At 40.4% G+C, this 20,304-nt stretch overlaps 1 protein-coding gene across 11 annotated transcripts in view; it reads left to right on the top strand.

The window, feature by feature from the left end:
- Positions 1-20,304, top strand: part of CAST (calpastatin) — a 60,152-nt gene that overhangs the window by 32,094 nt on the left and 7,754 nt on the right. For all 11 annotated transcript variants that reach the window (XM_015849668.2, XM_015849667.2, XM_015849666.2 and 8 more), the window contains 18 exons: positions 596-646; positions 1,893-1,949; positions 2,044-2,154; positions 3,053-3,130; positions 3,593-3,694; positions 4,428-4,508; positions 4,605-4,658; positions 5,240-5,329; positions 5,493-5,588; positions 6,114-6,209; positions 7,655-7,738; positions 8,479-8,526; positions 10,968-11,072; positions 11,379-11,480; positions 17,904-18,005; positions 18,877-18,960; positions 19,723-19,770; positions 19,901-19,990. In XM_015849668.2, coding sequence (XP_015705154.1) covers positions 596-646; positions 1,893-1,949; positions 2,044-2,154; positions 3,053-3,130; positions 3,593-3,694; positions 4,428-4,508; positions 4,605-4,658; positions 5,240-5,329; positions 5,493-5,588; positions 6,114-6,209; positions 7,655-7,738; positions 8,479-8,526; positions 10,968-11,072; positions 11,379-11,480; positions 17,904-18,005; positions 18,877-18,960; positions 19,723-19,770; positions 19,901-19,990 — 1,479 coding nt within the window. The remainder of the gene's footprint in view (positions 1-595; positions 647-1,892; positions 1,950-2,043; positions 2,155-3,052; positions 3,131-3,592; positions 3,695-4,427; positions 4,509-4,604; positions 4,659-5,239; positions 5,330-5,492; positions 5,589-6,113; positions 6,210-7,654; positions 7,739-8,478; positions 8,527-10,967; positions 11,073-11,378; positions 11,481-17,903; positions 18,006-18,876; positions 18,961-19,722; positions 19,771-19,900; positions 19,991-20,304) is intronic.

Below are 20,304 nucleotides of genomic sequence, written 5' to 3'. Positions count from 1 at the left end.
GCTGGAGGTGTCAGTCCTGGATGCAGATGTGGGCATTTCTCAGATTTCTCAACACTCCCCAGGTCCTTCTGTATGGCATTTCTTCCCTCCAGCATGTTGACTGCACCATTCAACTTGGTGTTGTCTGCAAACTTGTGGAGACTGCATGCGATCCTGCTGTCCGTGTCGCTGACAAAGACATGACACTTAATTTTTCTTTCTTCTCATCATGTAGGGCTATCCTTCGGCTTTTCGGTGCTTGTTCTTACTTGTTTCTGTTAGTATTAACTTAGAGCTTACTATACTTGAGGTGGATCATAGGAATCAATTCTGTGGCATGGCTGCAGAAAGTTTTCATATGTAAATTAAACAATTTATTTTGTTTGTTTAATGGCTTTGTAACCTTCTTGGCTATGAGGAGTGTTTGTGTGTGCTTGTATACATTGACAGTTCTTAGATCACTGGAGTGAAAGTCACAGCCAGATCTTTGTTAACTTGCAGCATACTAGTTGTTTAGAACAAGTGCAAAGCAGTCTAGTATTTCTCTTTAAATTAGCTCACAACTTAGAAATACACAAATATATCTCTGTCTGAATAAAAATTTCTTATGTTTCAGTCCACACCAACAATTCAGACAGAACCTGAGAAAACTGCTCAGTCAACGAAGGTAAATACTTAGCTTTCATTCTCAGTGAGCTGTTGTACTTCATTTTCTGACTGACTTTGGACTGATAGGATAAATTCTTAGCCACTACTGTGCTGTGCAAAATTGCTGAATGAGTAGTAACATTCCTGTGTGCCAGTGAGCTAGGTAGTGCTTTGGGGAAGCAGTCAGTATGCATTATTATTTTACAGCATCTTAGAAAACCTGTCTTGTGCTCATTTAGGTGAAAGGTGGGCAAAAAAATGTGGAGAAAGCTGGTGTTCTCATTTTTCCAGTTAGCAACTTTGGGATATAGTTTCAGATTTGCTCAGATATCAGACCTGAAGTCTAGACTTCTTGTCTGTCACTTGTTAGGCAAATTTATCTGAAGAGAAACAAGCTGTAGGCCAAATTGACTTTCTCACTGTAGGGAGGATTAAAGTTAATTCCTTTTTTTCTGCAAACTCTCCTACTTTACCCTTCACACCTTCCAGAGCAAGGTAATAAATCTGTCTTAAAAAGAACAAAACCAAAACATCTCAAGTATGAAATAGAAACAACCAATTCCCTTCCCCCAGAACCATCTAACTCAAAGGGCCAAAATTGCCTCAGCCTTAGTTTGCAAAAAAGGGGAGGCTGTAATTGGCCAGAGAGGTATAGTTTTAGCAAGAGCATGTAACAAAAGTTAATTCACTTTTCAGTTTGCACTAGTTGAAAATATAATTTAGAATAACACTTTTTTAAAAGGATAAACAAGTACTGGAGAGTGGAGTAAGTGTGCTTTTTCTACTTACACAGTACCCAGGAATGGCTGTCCCTGTGACAGCTTCTCTATTTAAATACCTTATTGTGAATACAGGTTGAAAGGTGAATTGTCTCTGCCTCCCCTAAACTGCAAATGTGTGTCAGCAGAAGCATATAGGGTGCATAGCTAGCTAAAAATAAGTACCTGCTTAAAGACTGCCATTTTCAAGGTGTGCCTGTAGTTACAGAGTCTTGCATTTTTGTTTTTGTTTTTTCCCCTAAAACAAACTGTTCTAACGAAAGCATTTAAAGTATTGTCTGCTTCAGAGAGTGTATTGGGCAGTAAGTGCATCCTATTCCCAGCCCAAATTTCTGAGTTTTGATAGATAACAGGAATAAATTTTCTTCTCATGTCCTTTCAGTTAGTAAGAATGTTTATTTATAGATTTATTTACTTACATAGTGTAGATCATGTTCCCTGGCATTGAATTGTGGTAAATGATGTTAAGTTTCTCTTTTGTGGCAGCCATCAGTCTCTCAGAGTAATCAGCCAACTGCAGAGAAGCAAAAGGAATCCAGTGATGTAAGTAATAATCCTCTCTCTCTGATACTTCTTTCTTTTCTGTATTTATATATATATATTCCCAACCTGTTGATAATGGTTTATTTCCATACAGGCAAAAATTGCACCTTCTTTGGTAACAGCTTCTAAACCAAATAATACAGGAAAGGAAACTACAGGTCAAGCTGAGCGGCCTTCACAGGCAACCTCTGCAGACACAGCACAGGTATAGTAAAAGTAGCAATCCAATTTTTATTTCTTATGATAAAAGTTAGAATTCTGCATCTAGGTGGATTCGTACACTGAACATTATGAAGCAAGATAACCTTCAAAAGTAAAAACGTAGGAAGAACTCAGAAACTATATTAACTTTAAAGGTGCATATCACAGACCTCTTTTTGTGCTGCTCGCAATCTGAGACACTACAAATTTCAAATTCTACACACTGGTTACATTTACCCCCTGACTATACCAATTCCAGCTAAATCATGAGAGCATTAATGGATAAGGATTGGCTGCAGAGCAGAAACATCTTTTGGGGGCAGAAAGTATTGGCAGTTTGTACTTGCTTGGTCATCCTGGTGTGCAATCACTTTGCTATCTTCTCTGTACATCTCTTTACATTGCCACTGTGACTTTTACTCGAGCAAGCAATACAAAGTTCACTACAGCTGTCGCCCTTCTTAACTGTTTTCTTGTATGTTACACGCTTGGGACTCCTCAGTCCACATGGAAGCTTTTTACAAGTTTCTTGCAGCTACATGGCTGTGATTCACTTCCAGGATATCACAGGTAAATGGCAAGATCATTCTGCCAGAGCATTTGGATGCTGTACAGGTGTATAAACCAGTTGCTGGGTCCCAAATAAGTAGATGTTGCCACTGAATTGAACATTGTTGGCTGGTCATTATTGTTGTGCAAACTGGAGATATCCAGCTTCCAAACCCTTCAGACAGTATGTGGAACTGTTTGTTGGTTTTTTTTTTAATCAAAGTGCAGATAAGGAGGAACTATAGCTACATGTGCCTGAGGAGAATATCTGTTTCACTTTGTATTCTCTGTAGAATTTTTAATACAGGGTCACACAGTGAAATGATCTCTTAATTCTTCTCTTATTTCTCTAGCCTAAGACCGAAAAGACATCCACAGCAGGTGTTGCTGTTGCGAGTGTGGTTGCTGCAGCTGATAAACCAAATACTGAGGTTGGTCAACCTGTCCTAGAGAAATGCTTCTGTTGTAAATTGACTTCAGGGAATGTTTCTTTATCTGAAACATTCCTGTTTCAGAAAAAAAGAAATATGTCTGTTTCAGAAAAAATAAAGTTGTTATTGCTGAAGTATTGCTTTCTAGTAGTTAGGATTGTGGTGAAGGAGTACCTGAAGGAGCAGGTAAACAAATAATGGCGTTTGCGTTCTGATTATTTACGGTTATTTTTACCACGCTCATATTCATACATGTATTTCAGCTAGTATATAAATACGAAGATCTTGTTACCAGCACTGGGCTTAAGTTTAAGAAGAGCTTTTGTTGAAAATATTTGCAAATACTAGACCTACACGAAGAAATTTTCTGGTCTAGTTTCTCAAGTTTTTCTGTGGATCTACCAGATGATATTTTCCTTTCCATAGAATAGCATGTTTTATAGTGCTCCGTTTATTTTTTAGCCTGCAATGGATGAATCAGCACTGGACAGCTTAATAGATACACTAGGTGGATCTGAAGAAGATGTGGCTACTAGACCTGTTTACACTGGTCGGGAAATTACGGTATTTAACACTTTTCAGTTTTTGGAAAATTAATCTGTAAGGTATGTCTACAGTTGCTCACCTGTACAGCGATGCAGTAATTGTTACTTCAGTCTGCTAAGAGGCAAAATAGAGTTTTAATTGCTGCATTTTAGGGGTTTTCAGTAATAGAGAAATGGTGTAGTTATGCATTTATTGCAGCAGGATGTGGTTAAGTAAGAGACAATAAAGTTGCTTTTTGAACTGAATTCCAGTACGTTTGCAAAATGCACTAATGGGTGTGTTAGAGAACAATAGTCTAGGAGCGTTTACATCTTCTTACTAGTGAGTAAAATATTGAGAATTTGAGGAAGAACACATATTTTCAGAGTTATAATACTAGAGTCATGTAAGGACAGTTAAGATTACAAGTGTAATTCAGTACACATCCATAACAAACAAATTGGGATGGATAAATATCTAAAATTCAGTACACGTACATTAATATATTCTATGGTACTTTAAATTACTCTCTTCTAGAAATGATCTAGCAGTGTTCTGCTAGATGAAGTACACAGCTGAAAACATTTGATATGCATATGCATGACTATAGATTCAGAAATATATTATATAGCTGCTTTTTAGTATTGGTCCTGTGATCTAGCCAATGCTTTTATTTTCTTTCCAAAAATGTCGCTGTAAATAAATGAGAAAATTTGGAAATTAAAAATTTATTTCAGTAATAAAAATATTGATGCATATGTTCTTTTCAAAGGAAAATATTACTTCTGAATACTTGGAAGAACTGGGTAAACGAGAAGGCAGCCTCCCTCCAGATTACCTTGCATTATTGAAGGTTTGTGAGTTAATAAAACACACAGTTCTTTGTCTGTTTTCTTTCTTTGTGTATGTTTTTGTCTCCCATTTACTACAAAATCAATTTTCCTTTTAGAGCAAAGTGGATGGCAAAGATGGAGGCCTACCAAAAGCAGATGAACCTTCTGAAGTAAGATTTTCTTTATGTGTGTATTGCAAGGTGAAAATAACCCAATTATCACAGGATTCCTTAGAAAATTAAAATCTCATGTGTCTTTCAAAGATACCAGGAAGTAGGAGGGGCCTGTGTGCTGTCGGATAACAGAGATACTGATAAAACTAAGAAGTTGGCACAGGGATTTTTTGTTTGTTTATTTGCTTTTTAATAAAGAGGTGGGAATTGACAGAAACTGAATCAGGTGAAATAAATGCCTTTAAAGGTATTGGATTTAATAATAATAAAGGGACAAAATAGTTGTCGTAATAATAACACAGAGAAGGTGTATTGAGTGTGCACACAATAGTCTCTTTATAATCTCTTTAGCAATGATTACTTGAATCTTTATACTTACAAGATAATTCTGTCAGCTGATTTAATTTAGCTACTTGTAAGTTCAGTATGTAAAATTAAGTACTTGTCTTAAAAATCTATTGAAAAAATGAGAAATATCATTTGAGTAAGCTTGAAATATATTCAGATTTTAAACTGAGTTTGACAGCGTTGAAATTTGAACTTCAGTAACCATATCGTACTTTGCTAAATTCGTTCAGAAACCAATGACAGATGATGAGCTTGCGGATGCCCTGTCATCCGACTTTACCTGTAGTACTGCTGCTACTGAAGAGAAGAAGACAACAGAGGTATTGATTTTTCTTCGCCATGCAATCTTTTACTGCAGTGAAATACTGCTACTATCATAATGCTTCACTCTAAAATAATGCTGACAGTTTTCCTTTCACGTGTGAAAAATATTTTTGCCAATTTGCCTGTAATTAAATCTCTCATTTTGTGCTCATGTTGAAGAAACAAAATAAGGAAGGAGAAATCATACAAGCACAAGTGGCAAGTTCAATGAAGACTTCAGTTCCTCCTAAAGAGAAGAAAACAAAATCTAAGGAGGTATAAAGGTTTATCTTTTCACAAGTTAACTTCTAATTAAAATTTCAGCATGCTTTGTCTTACAAAAATACTTGTCATCCTCATTTCAGTTGAAAATCGTGCTCAGCCAAGAAAGTAAGTGAATGTTAGGAATTCTGGTTTTGTAGACAATCCAGCATTTGAAAGATCTGGTCTTGATGATTACATTTCCATCCTCTGTACAGTGACCCTTATTTTGACTGGAGGAGTAAAGTAACTTCTTAGCTGTATGAGTTGTGTTTAAAATCTGGATGTGATTTTATTTTCTAGCATCTTTCAAATTATTATTATTGTTTTTACTATTATTATTATTTTAAGAGAGAATGAGTGTGGCCTTTTCTTCTCAAAAATTTGCCATATGCTTCAGTGTGGTGTTACAAAAGTCAAATGTAGCTATGTTGAAATGACCACGGGTTTGCTGGCTGTTTGCTTCTTATACAGCAAAATGTTTGAGTTTTTGTCCATTTAAAGAAATAACAGAAAAAATGCGTGTTTTTGTAAATACAGGAAATCAAAGAGGATGCAATGGAAGCTCTTATGGCTACTATTGGTGGACCTGAACCTGAACCCGAACCAAAAGGCCCTATTGTGGAGGTGTCAGAGGTATAATCTTCCTCCACTAAGAAATATATCTCTTGTGGAATCTTAGATCCATTTTGTTAGATACTGTACAAACATGTAAAATAACAGCAGAGCAACTTTCATGCCAGAATCCTAAGGAAAGTCTAAATCCAGTTTGGTTTGGAAAATTTGAAAATTGAAAATCCCAAGTGGAATGAAGAAGAATATCATATGATATTCAGAAAATTAAATATATATATATTTTTTACTATGTAGATATGAATACATATACCTTTCTCTGTGTTAGTTATAGTTCCTCTGTTTTGTTCCCAGTGCACTAGGGTACAATTAATACTAGATCTTAGCTTTGCATATATTCCTTCTTCGATTACTTTTAAATAAATCCTTTTGATGTTTTGTGAGATGTTCTCCTTCATCCACAAAGTTCCATTTTCATTGAAATCTCAGCCTTTTCTTTAGCTTTGTGTTCTCATTTTTTTTTTTTCTCCTTCAACAGTAAGATTTTTGCCATAGCCATATTCTGTGTGTTGTCCTTTGATTTTTTTTTTTTTTTTTAATTCAGTTTGGCAACTCTGCTTATAACATCACTAATATTACCTTTTTCCTCCCATCTTCACTTACAGCACAAAGCAGGCAAATGGCAGGGAAACAGCAGAAAGATAATTATTGCTGACAGGATATATTGGAGTAAAATTTTGACAAACAAGGGCATGTTATATTGCAGATTGAGTCTGGATCTTCATATATCTTGTCCAGAGAGTGAAAAGCTGTGTTTAAGTAGCTGATGAAAAATTGCATTTTGTATTGTCAGTGTGATGCAATCCAAGGGAACTTCAGGACTTTGTACTTCCTAAAAGGTTTGAAAGTACTGGCTATGAAGCTTGTGAACAGTGGCTGAAGCCTTATGCATTAAAAAAAGAAAAACAAAATATTGTCCTTTTTTGTGGTATTAATTCTTAAGCCATAATTATTTTTTCCACAGAAATTGGATGAGTGAATTGAGGAATTCACAGTATCTATGACCTTTCAGTATCTAAAGGGGTCCTTAGGAAAAAAGGGGACAAATTGTTCATCAGGGTCTATTGTGACTGGACAAGGGGGAAATGATTTAAACTAAAATATTTAGACTAAATATAAGAAGAAAGTTTTTTATAGTAATCATAGTGCAGCACTGGCACAGGTTGCACAGGGAGGTAGTGGATGCCTTGTCCCTGGAGTAACTCAAGGTCAGACTGGATGGGGATTTGAGCAGCCTGATTGAGCTGTAGGTGTCACTGTTCATTTCAGAGAGCTGTACAAAGATTTAATGTGTTTTACAAGTCAGGTGATTCTGTGATTCTATAAATTTGAGTATGTTGATATACAGAATAATTTTATCTGCTGCTAGTGTTTCTTGATAGCAGTGTTGAATGTAAGATATGTTTTTGTTTCTCTAAGTAACTATTTTTTGTACTTTCTTTTTTTAGGCAAAAGCTAAAGAGAAGAAAGAAAAAAAGGCTGGAGAACATGATGATACAATACCTCCAGATTACAGGCTAAAACCAGAGCTGGTAAGATTTTAAAAATCTCCACTGCTGTGTAAATAGGACAATTACCTATAACACGGTGCCCATTTTCCATGCAGCCTTGAAATACTAACGTAAAACAGTATGGAAACTGCTTCTTCAAATGACAAATTCAAATGATGGAGATTTGCTCTAAGAAAACCAGCAGTAGAACTAAGAAGTGTCCTCCATGTAGTTCAGTTTCAATTACAGACCTTTTTTTTTTTTTTTAATGTTTGTTAAAGTAGTTGACAGTAACAAATTGGTATATAACTGTCACTTGTGGAGCTGTATGTTAGTGTTCTGTTTTGAACTGAGCACTTTAACCCCTTTGTTAGAGATTTCAAGGCTGTCTAGCCAGGAATGTGGATTTTCTTGTTAGCACAAGTTTGTCTTTTACACTCAGAACTTAATTCTCCACTAGGTTAATTTCTACTGTTTTGCTATGGAATTAATTCATATTGAGTATTGGTACTGATAGGAATGAGTGCTTATTTTCAGTTTCTTAGCCCATTTTTATTGTGTTGACAGCCCAATTTTATTTTATTTTATTTTATTTTAATTTTTTAAAAATCTGCTAACCTGGTCATGTAAGAGCTGCCTCTGATTAGGGGGATACCTGTGACTGTGTCACTGATTTAATCTGGTCTGTCTCATGTTGTCATGTTGAGGTGACTGTGGAATATGGAATTGTGTCTTGCAATAAAGGAACATGTTTGTTTGTTTGTTTGTTTTTTTACTTTCAGGATAAAGATGGAAAACCAGTAATCCCAAAGCTGGAAGAAAAACCTAAGGTTAGAAAACTGACAGTAATGTAGGAGTGTGAATAGATTCCATATTTTTTTCCCCTTCTGTCGTCACTTCTCTCTGTGCCATTATGTAAGTCTCTATTTGTTTGCATCTATACTTCCTTGCACAAAAAGCACTAATCTGACGAGTCAAGTGGAAGCTGTTTTTACTGACATTTACTGGCTGTGAAAGAGGAGATCAAAGTAAGAGAAGTATATAGAGGTTACTTACGTATTGAAGAGTTACAGAAATAACTGCTAACACAAAGAAAAGGTTTTGTAAAGAAGCAGTGTAAGGTACCCTATAGAAGTCTGCTTGAGCAATTGAAATACAGAGAGGTAAGGTAGGAAAGTCAGTGTTATCTTGACAGTTAGTCATCAAATATGAGGTAGTATAACTGGAAAGTGGCAAAAAGGTCCTGCTGACATTTTTCTAAATAAAGAGATTGACTTAGACTTCTCAAGAAGCATCTCTATTATGGCTTAGAAAGTGCAAGATAGATTGAATGGACTAAAGAAAAAGTTCAATGGTTATTTGAAAAAGTACAAAAGGAAAAGAAAAAATAAACAAACAAAAAAAAGAAATAGAAAAAGAAAAGGAACAGAAGAGAAAGGAAATGAAATACGGTGACTTAAAGAGTGATGTCAAAATATCTGGGCTAGAACTGGAAAAGTACAGTTAACCTTTGTTCTTCTGAGACGTCAGGACCAATCTCAGTGAAAATGGAACAGTGCTTTTGTAACAAAAATGTGAATCCGTTTTCAGTATTGAAGCTTGAAGTATGGAGGAAGACAAAGACAGTGATGAAAAGACTTTACCTCTCTATAAATTTGTGTATGTCAAATCTTAGACATCCAGCCATCTGAATGGGTGGTGTGTTAGAAGCTGCCAAACATGTCACAAGAAAAAAGAGAAGCCTTTGAGGGAACCAGAACTGATGTTAGGAGACAAGTCCTCTTGTTTCACGAGGAGCACGAGGAAAAATGTGCCTAGAAAAAAAATACTCCAAAACAGGAGCAGAGTGTGAATTAGAAGAGGCTGATCCATAGTGTGAATGAGGTCCAGTACCAAAGCAAAACAAGACGTCTTATACCAAAAGAATGAAGTTGTTAGCAGAAGGATAAGTATTCCTGTGCTCTTATACCCCAATCAATCTGAGACATGAGTATAATTGAATATTTGACATGTCAGGTGTATAAATGTTTCATGTGTTGGCTTTTTTTTTCTTTATTCTATTTTTTTTTCCCTCTGTACTATGTCTCACTTTGTAATTTGAAGAAGGCAGTTTTCAGCAAGTCATATTAGCCAGTATTCCCGTGCTGTCGTCAGTAATTTAGATCTGTGAAATTGAAAGCAACAAAGTTAAAAACATTCTGTCACTAGCTGACTAATCTTCAAATCACTTATCATCTCATACTCAGTTCCTGGGAAGTGCAGAGTCAGTTATTTTCATGATTTCAACTGAACTTCTTTGTTTTGTGTGCCCTTAACTACACGTGGCATGATTACTTTTCTGAAAAAAGCTGATTTTCCTAAATGCTTCTACGAGGTAGCAGTTTAAAGAGCAACTCAGTAGTTATGAAAAGTGGGACTTTTTGTGATTAAATAGCTTAGAAATACTTAGGGAAACTGACCAACAAAAGGAACAGTGTGAGAGGGATAAAGATAAGAGCATCCTTTAGGAATATCATAATATGTATTGTGAACTTAGTCAAATTATTTTGAATAAATATTCATTTACTAAATGAATTCCACATAGCAATTGAATGGTTATCACTGATATTAAATCAGCTGATATATTGGTGTTATCCTAAAAGCTGGACAGATCACGGGAGCATTTGCAATAAGTCACAGAACTAACTAGATCACAGAGTACTAAATCACATAGCATCAACAAATTCCAATAGTTCTCACAGCAGGGAAGTAAGGTTGCAATTTATTCACTTTTCCCTGGCGTATTTGCAGGGGAACACTTGGAGTGTCAGCAGTCACTGCATGAGCTGAGAACTGCTAAGTAACACTTCCTCTGAAGGAACTGTACTTCTGCTGGGAGAAAATTAAAATGTGCAAATCATATTGTGATTTTTTTGTTGTTATTTTTGTTTGTTTGTTTTTGTAGTGAGAAAGTTGTTTGTTCATTTTCAGTAGCCCAGTAAACTGCATTGAACATAATGTTCCCTAAGTTTTGCACATAACATTCTCTACAGTTATGTTGGCTTTTAATATCAAGGAAACTGACTCATTCTGATTTTTGTTGTTGCTGGGTTTGTCTTTTTAGTTCCTTGCACTGTAAAATTCATGTTTTTTGGATGTAAATGTCAGAGGTTATTTTGGTGTAGGCTACAGAAGTTTGTCTGCTTTCTGAAAACCTGAAGTATAATTCATGAAAAATAAATGAGAAATAGACAGTGAGTCACCCATACCACATATGTCCTTTTCGTTGCAGCCTTTGAGTGAATCTGACCTTGTTGATGAATTTTCAAAAGACTTTGCCAGCCCTGCACAGCCTGCAGTAGAATCCAAACCTTCAAAGCCCAGCAGCACATCCAAAGTAAGTCTAGTTCACTGAAAATGAGAACAGTAAGTGCTTTGTTAAGACTGGATACTGATGGTGTTCATTCATTCAAGAAGAAATATTTTCATTTTATTTTTTATTTTTGTGTTGTTTCAGTGGATCCTGCATTATGTCAACTCTGTCATTTAGTCTTTAATTGAAGGGCATCTAGCTTTAAATTTGGACTCTTTTTTCCCCCTTATTTTGTACTGTATTTTTATAAAGCAAAACAAAACACTTCACAGATATCTGTGGGGTTTCTAAGTATATTCAGTAAAATGCAATGCATCTTTTCTGTTTCAGAAGCCTTCTGCTCCTGCATCTGGAAAAACTGCAAAGGATGAAGTAGTCCCTCGTGCCACAGCTTGCTCTGTGCAGTCTTCAGCTCCAACATCTGCATCTTCTGTGAGTAGTTGGAGCTAATGGCAACCTCACCATCCTCGTGACAAATAGTTTCTTTCCAGTATTTAATTCAAATATTGTCTTTTAGTATAAAGCCATTACATCCAGCCAGTTCCTTATCCTCCAAATGGCCCATCTGTAAAATCCGCGTCTCATCAGTAGAGACACAAGAATAATGTGTGGAACAGTGTTAGATGCTTTGCTCAAGTCAGATAAATGACACCAGTTGCTCTTCTTTTATCCACCAGTACTCCTGCCCCATCATGAAAGATCATGAACTCCGACAGACATGATTTCCCTCTACTTGAGCAATGCTGGCTGTTCACAGTAACCTCTTTGTTTTGCACACGTAATTTCCAGTAAGATCTGCTCCATGATCTTGTTGGGCACAGAGATGAGGCTGACTGACCTTCAGTTTGCTAGGTTTTTCTTTTTTCCCTTTTCAGGAATTGGTAATATCCATTTCACCAATCTCAGTGGAGGTTTAGTTCACTGAACTGCCATAATTTCTCAAATACGGCTTAACAGCTTTATCCACAAGTTCCCTCAGGATCTTCAGATGCACCTCATCAGATTTTGTGACCTTGTACATCTTCTGGTTCATTAGATGGTTTTGAACCTGATCTTGTGCAATGGGCAGTTCTCCCAGTCCCTACCTTTGGATTCTGAGGCTTACACAGTATGGTTAGAACACTTGCCAGGGAAAATGAGGCAAATAAGTCATTGAGTCCCTCAGCCTCCAGTGTATCTCAAGAAACCAAGTCTTTCTGTTTTGTCCATTCAAGAGAAAGCTCACATTTTTCCTTGTCTTCCTTTTATCCCTGGTTTGCTTGTAGCAAGGCTTTCTTGTTGCCCTTGATGTCCCTTGCCAAATTTGCTTTCAGGGCTTCAGCTTTCCCAGCCTGGTCCCTGGATGTTTGGACAGTGTGTCTGTATTTCTCTCAGGTTAGCCATCCTTGCTTTCATTTTCTTCAGACTTCTTTAAGTTTTAATTTGACCAGATTTTCTTGTTCATCCTTTAATCTTTACCCATAAGCTCTCAGTCAATTTCTGTCTACCCCCAGGCAGAGTTCCGTGCACCCCAGATGGTCTTTGACATTGAAGGAAACACCCCCTCCTCATCTCCCCTGTTTACTCATCCCAGGAGCCTTCATCTTTCCATTACAGTATTCAAGTCATGAGATCCATGCCACCACTTATCCATGATGCCAGTAAGAGCATAGCCCCACGAATGTGACATGTATTTGCATAGAGTAATTTAAGTTTGGCCCCTGGTGAAGTTGACTTACTGGCTTCTAGAGAGGATTCTAGTGTATGTCAGACTTAAAAGGAAAGGTCAACAGGGAAGTTAACAGAGGAATTTGAACTGGCGGTTCTTGGTATCTGCTCTAGCCCTCAGTGCTACGAAAGGCGACTTTCTGATCGCCGAAGTCGCCTGATTCGGAGCCGTCCCGGACCGATCAGCAGCGGCTGACCACGTGGTCAAGGGGGATCTCGGGCGGTTCCTTCAAGCAGGGAACCCCCGGGTAGAGGAGAAGCCGGCAGCTCTCAGGGAGCAGCTGACGCAGCCGCTGACGCAGCGTGTGGGCGTTCCCTGCCTACGGAGGGAGATTTAAACGGGCACATTGCTCGGCAGAATCCTTTCTGATCGCGAAGTCGCCTGACTCGGAGCCGTCGGACCGATCAGCAGCGGCTGACCGCTGTGTCAAGGGGGATCTCGGCGGTTCCTCAAGCAGGGAACCCGCGTAGAGGAGAAGCCGGCAGCTCTCAGGGAGCAGCTGAAGCAGCGCTGACGCAGCGTGTGGGCGTTGCCTGGCAACGGCGGGAGGTTTAAACGGGCACAAGGAGGGCAACGACTAGTCGCTGCCCACCAGAAACGGTCAGGAGGAGGCGGGGCTCGTGCACTCTTGAACCTCCTGTTTCAGCTCTGTAAGTATTCTGCTCCGACATGGGTGCTCCCCGGCGAAAGGCTGCTGCCAGAAATACTGAGGAGGCCAAGACAAGGGTCCGATCTCACAGAACGGGAGGCAGCAACAAAAGACTGCAGAGACCACGACTGAGATCTGCACACGTCATAGAAGGCTGCTGCAAATGTCTGAGGAAACTCAGACTGAGCCCCAACCCAAGATGCTGGTGGTGCAGGTTCTGGCTACGTACTGAGTGCCTGAGCCTGGCCCTTGCAGTGCTCGGGTGAGGGAAGCAGTGATTGTGGTTTCACTGTGACCAGGGTGAAGCTACTTGCTCAGCCTCGTTGTTGACCTGGAAGAGGAAGTGAGAGAGCTGAGGGACTATAAAAGAGTTGTGAGTAGGGAGATTGAATGTGTAGTCGAGTCCCTCTCATGCTCAAGTTCTCAGCACACAGTCGAGGCTCCTAATGGAGCAGTGTCAGCCCTGCCACCTCACAAACAGGTGGTAAAGGGGAACCAGCCAGCTGCAACACTGCAGCGCGGCCCCCTGTCCTCTGTTCCCCCCAGGCAGTAACTTGAGAAGGAGGAGGAGTGGAAACGGGTAACTGCTCGACGGAAGGGGCATCCTCATCACGACCATCCCCGGCTCCCCAGGTGCCTTGCGAAACCGGTTTGAGGCCCTGCACTTGAGGGGGGACTAGTTGAGGAATATGGAAACAGGTGCACCATGAGGTTGCACAGGTGAAGCGGGTCACGCCGAGCCCAAGACTGGCTTCTACACGTAAGGACAGAAGGGTGATTGTTGTAGGGTGACTCCCTTCTGCAAGGACAAGGCCCTATATGCCGGCCTGACCCACGCGCTAGAGAAGTGTGCTGCCTCCCTGGGGCACGGGTCGGACATTTTCAAAGAAAATTCTAGAATTGTTCATCTTTCAGACTACTATCCACCTTTTAAATAATTTCAGGCTGGCAGATGAGAAGTTGGCAAGCAAAGCCTGCGTCATCAAGAAAGACTTCAGGGGAATGGGGGGAATACTTGAAGGAGCTGGGGTGCATGTGATCTTTTCTTCTATGCCTGTGGTGTCAGGAAAAGGTACAGGGAGGATCAAAAAACCATCTCTTAAACAGATTGGCTTAAGAGTGAGTGCCAGACACAAGAATTTCGGCTATTTTGACCATGGGCGCATATCTACACTGCACTGGAATGATGGCTGCTGATGCAAAGCAGCCTGTCCCTGAGGGGTAGAGGGTATTAGCTGAAGAATTTGCGGGACTCATTGCTAGGTCTTTAAACTAGGAATAGCAGGGAAGGGGGCAAAATAAGGGCTACTGGGGTTGAACGGTGCATTCAAGGGATTGTACCAAACTCCGTGGGCAATGATTGCAGAGTGCAAAAGGAGGGAGTAGGGCAGGGGGATGCTGGGGATGCTGCTGTTCTAGCGGATCCTGGATCGCTTATGAAGGTGGTGAGACGGACAGCCCGGCTGAAGTGCCTTTATACTAATGCACGGAGCTGAGTAACAAGCAGGAGGAACTGGAAAACTGTGATGCACTCTGAAAATTATGACATTGTTGCTATCACAGAAACATGGTGGGATGACTCCCACAATTGGGATACTACCATCGATGGCTATAGGCTCTTTAGGAGAGATAGGCGAGGTAGGAAGGGTGGGGGAGTTGCTCTTTATGTCAGAGATTGGATAAACTGTGAGGCTCCCATGAGAAACAGTCAAGAACAGGTTGAGAGCTGTGGGTTAGGATTAGGGATGGGACTAATAAAGGACAGCTGGTATTTAGGGGTATACTACAGGCCACCTGATCAAGGGGAGGCTGCTGATGAGGCTTTCTTGCTCCAGATGCGTGAGGCATCTAGCTCACAGGCTCTTGTCCTGGTGGGGGACTTTCAACCATCCCGGACATCTGTTTGGGAAAACCACACGGCGAGCTGCAAAGCGCTCAGAAGGCTCTTGGAATCCATTGATTGATAGCTTTCTGGTTCAGGTGTTGGACAGACGACCAGAGGTCAAGCGTTGCTGGACCTGCTGCTCACCAACGCGAGGAGATCATCAAAGGCGTCAAGGTTTGGAGGATGCCTGGGCTCCAGCGACATGCCCGATTGAGTTTGTGATCTCAAGCGTCTGGCCTGGCAAAGAAGCAGGACCAGGATGCTGAACTTTAGAAGAGTGACTTCAAGCTTTCAATGGAATGCCTGGCCAAGATCCCTGGCGCGCTGCCCTCAAAGATAAGGACGTTGAGGAGAGCTGGCTACTGTTCAAGGATGCCCTCCTGGCAGAAGAGGTCTCCATTCCCCTGATTAAGAAAGTGGGCAGGAGAGGTGAGAAACCGGCATGGCTCAGCAAGGACCTGCTAAGGAGAACTGAGGGTGAAGAAAGGGGTGTACAAGCTCTGGAAACAAGGCTGTGTCACCCGGGAAGAATACAGGGATGCCGTCCGAACTTTGCAGACGTGGGATCAGGAAAGCCAAGGCGCAGGCAGAACTGAACTTGGCGAGGGACGTGAAAACATAAGAAAAACTTCTACAGGGTACATTGGCCAGAAGAGACAGGCCAAAAATGGGCGTACCTACTCTGGTAAATTTAAAAAGGAGAAATGGCTTCAAACAGATGAAGAGAAAGCTGAGGATGCTGAATGAGTTCTTCACCTCGGTCTTCACTGGTGGCCAGGATTCTAGTCTTTTTCACGTCCCTAAGTCTTGCACCCCATAACTCTATGTGGGGACCAAGGAGGTAATCCCCCCCACTGTAAGGGTAGAGCAAGTCCGAGAGTGCCTCCTTAGACTGAATGAGTATAAGTCTAGGGGGCGCAGATGGCGTGCATCCCAGGGTCCTGAAGGAGCTGGCTGAGGTGGTTGCCTGAGCCGCTCTCCATCATATTTGAGAAGTCGTGGCTGTCAGGTGAGTCCGCGGATGATGGAGGAAGGGTCACTCACACCCATTTACAAGAAGGGGAGCAGGGAGGACCCAGGTAACTACAGAGCCGGTGGAGTCTCACCTGTGCCTGGGAAGATATGGAACAGATCCTCCTGGGACAACATGCTTGATCACATAAAGAACGAGCATGTGATCGAGACAGCCAGCACGGCTTCACAGGGAAGGTCATGCTTAACTAATTCTTGTGGCCTTTCTATGATGGAGTGACGGCAGTTGGGGATGGGAAGGCGACCATGTTCATTTACCTGGACCTGAGCAAGGCCTTTGACATGGTCCCCATCACATCCTCATCTCATTGGAGGGAGGTGGATTTGATGGGTGGACAACTAGATGGATAAGCATTTGGTTGAAAGGCCGCAGACAGAGGGTGGTGGTCATGGCTCTATGTCCAGGTGAGGGCCGGTAATGGCGGCGTCCCTCAAGGTCTGTCTTGGGACCGGTGCTCTTTAACATCTTTATTAATGACATCGATGAGGGAATGGAGTGCACCTCAGCAAGTTGCACATCACACCAAGCTGAGTGGTGCAGTCGATACAGTGGAAGGAAGGGATGCCATTCAGAGGACCTTGCAAGCTGGAAAGCTGGGCTCGGGTGAACCTAATGAGGTTCAACACGGCAAAGTGCAAGGTTTTGCACTTGGGCGGAAGAACCCAGGCACCTGTACACGCTGGGAGGAGTTGTCCTTGAGAGCAGCTCGGCAGAAAAAGACTTACGGGTCCTGACTATGATGAAAACTTAACATAAGCCAGCAGGGCGCACTTGCAACCCAGAAAGCCAATGGTATCCTGGGTTCCATCAGAAGAGGGGTGGCCAGCAGGGAAAGGGAGGTGATTGTCCCTCTCTACTCTGCCTTTGTGAGGCCCCATCTGGAGTATGTGTCCAGGTGTGGAGCCCCTCAGTACAAAAAAGATATGGAGATTTTGGAAAGGGTCCGGGAGGGCCACAAAGATGATCAGGGGGCTGGAGCACCTCCCTATGAGGACAGGCTGAGGGAGTTGGGTTTGTTCAGCCTGGAAAAGAAAGGTTGCGGGGTGACCTCATTGCAGCCTTTCAGTACCTGAAGGGAACTTACTCCCAGGAAGGGAGTAAACTCTTCGAAAGGCGTGATAATAGCAGGACTAGGGGAAATGGTTTAAGTTGAAGGAGGGAAGATTTAGGTTGGATGTTAGGGGAAAGTTCTTTACTAGAAGAGTGGTTAGGTCCTGGAACAGGCTGCCCAGTGAGGTTGTGGATGCCCCGTCCTTGGAGTGTGTCAGAGCCAGGTTGGACGGGGCCTGGGCAACCTGATCTAGTAAAGGTGTATGTTTGGTGGCCCTGCTAGGCAGGGGGGTTGGAACTACATGATCCTTGAGGTCCCTTCCAACCCGGGTAATTCTGTGATTCTGTGTGATTCTGTGAAAGGGATGCTGTTAGTGAATTTAATAAATACTTAGTGGAGAAGAGATTCTACATCAGTTTTCCACCTTCATTAATGTGTGTCTAGGAGGTGTAGTCTATGAGGAGTTTTCTTCAGCTGCAATGGAGTTCCAAACACATGATTATGTTCTACTGTATCAATACTCTTGCAGGTTGGTCATGAAGCTGATGAAGCACTAGAAGCCTTGTCCAGCAGTCTAGGAAAGAAGGAACCTGATCCAGCAGAAAAGAAACCTGCTGTGGACAAAGTTAAGGTAAAAAAAATAATCAGACCTCAAAAAATGCTCTGTTGGTATACATACCTTCATTGTTTCTGTATTTCCACAGGCTAAACAAGTCAGAGATAGCACTCACACTTTTAAAAAAAGAATATTTAGGTGTGAAACAAATTGTATTCTGCTTAGGAAATTCTAGTAGGATTTGAATACAGTGAGTACTTTGTGCCTGTTGGTAGTATTTCATCTTCTGTCAGCTTCTGAAAGCTGCTTTTGCTAGTGTATTACTGCAGAAGCAAAGCAGAGCTAACAAGTGTGTTGGAGTTGACATATAGTTTAGTCGTTTTCAGAAAGGAGCATTTATGATGATTTGTTTAAATCAGGAATGTCACTGTGGGCCGAGTGGTAATGAATGTAGCCAAAAAGAGAGAACAGCTCTTCTGGTGTGCTTGGAATGTGTCAAACAGAATTTTTTAAAGTTACTTTTACTGTGATGTCTTCCTTCTCATCTTCCAGTATAATTTGTATTGAGAGTAGTCCTTTATGGATTTGGCTGCTGCATTCTCTGCAGTGAAGTTAGTTGCTGAGTGCATTTCAAACCAAGTCAGGAGTTTTGATCAGAGGTACGCTGCTGTTATGTTGTCGATTCACACTTGCCCATTTACTTAATGCTGCTGATCTTCACTGAGATATGTGGAGCTACTCTTGCTATTAGAAAGAGATATGAAGATAGGTAAAGCCTTTTTGAAGAGTGCTCTTTGAATTTGCATGAGATTTTTTCATCTGGCTTTTGTATTGAATTAGAAAGACTGATTTGAATTGGTGAACTGAAGACATTGAAAACTTGTGTATTTGAATTTCTGTTGAGATGTGACTGTTTGTTTTTATTAATTTCATTTTGCCTTCAAAGGAGAAAAACAAGCAGAAAGAACACAAAAAACTGGGTGAGGATGAAGAAACGATTCCTCCAGATTACAGATTAACAGATGCAAAGGTAAGAAATTTAATGTTCTGGTTTGGTTTTTTTTTTTCATTCCTCAATTCACATGATGAAACTGAAACCATATTACATTTTGATGTGTTTACTTAAGGCAGTTTTACACTATGTAAAAGTCATGGTTTGTACTTCCTGAATTATCTGACATCCTTCATTAGATGCCTACATAGGATCTGAAATGGTTTATGTGCAATTGCCTGCATATGAGTAATTTTCTTCAGATTAGTATGTTGGAGTCTTTCATCATATTGTAAAATTTAATAAATCATGACTAGTTAAAACTGTTGTTAAAAAAGTCCACAAAACAACAAACTTCAAGTGGATATTTTTACAGACAACACCACACAACTCATTTGATGCAGATGGTTTGCTTACATATAGCCAGGTGCTGCCCATCACTTGCCACAGGTACCAGTGTGACACTGCCTTTCTGGACTCTTCATTCAGCAGTATTGATACAAAGCTGGATCTTTTTTGATTCTGCTACTTATTTCCCTTGGAAACAGAAAATTAAGGGAGTCTGGAATCCACACACTGGAAAACTTTTAAATAGACATTATGCTTTTATGTTGGAGGACCTTGATTTTTTTTTTTTTTTTTATGAGTCCTTGGGTAATGGAAGTAAATGCTAGGAATTGCTAATTAGATCTCTTTCTTTTGTACTACTATCTGTCAGTAAGTAAATTCCATCAGACTTGTTGTATTGCATGGTCATTTAAGGACTGCTTGATATAATGTAAGGGAATTTTTCTTTTGTAGGATAAAGATGGAAGACCACTGTTAAAGAAACCTGAAGAAGAGTCCCAGGTAAAGTGAACAATTACATATTTAGAGGACTGCTTCATTCATTAATTACTTACTCAAACATTTGTAAGATTTGCTAGTGTTAAGTTTTAGAATAGACCTTGCTGATATTTTTTGTCCTTTTCAATGATAGCCTATGAGTGAAAACGATCTGTTAGAAGGTTTGACCAAAGGATTTTCTCCAGCCCAATCTGCCCCAGTACCTACACAAACTGTAAAAAAGGTGAGTATATTTATCTCCTAAAAATGCGTTTTCATATAATATCAGTAACCTCGTGTTTTATTTTTTCCCTTAGTTTTTATGCAAATATTCCTGAGTAATTATATTTTAATCCTGTGCCAGGAAATTAGTGGAAGAGGGAGCAGAACTTAAGTAGTAAGACAAAAGCTGGACAAGTTAGCTTTTGCATCTTCTTACCAGTTGTGTGCATATATAGCACCTGAAGTAGAGACTGCTGAAAATGTTACCTGGTGATATAAGTGGGCTTTCTGAAATCTTACCTACTTATAGGTTGTGTGAAATGTGCCTTTGACTTA

The sequence above is a fragment of the Coturnix japonica genome, chromosome Z, assembly GCF_001577835.2.
Source record: "Coturnix japonica isolate 7356 chromosome Z, Coturnix japonica 2.1, whole genome shotgun sequence".
Lineage (NCBI taxonomy): Eukaryota > Metazoa > Chordata > Aves > Galliformes > Phasianidae > Coturnix > Coturnix japonica.
Note: the sequence above shows the minus strand (reverse complement) of the source record. Positions and strands in the feature narration are given on the sequence as shown.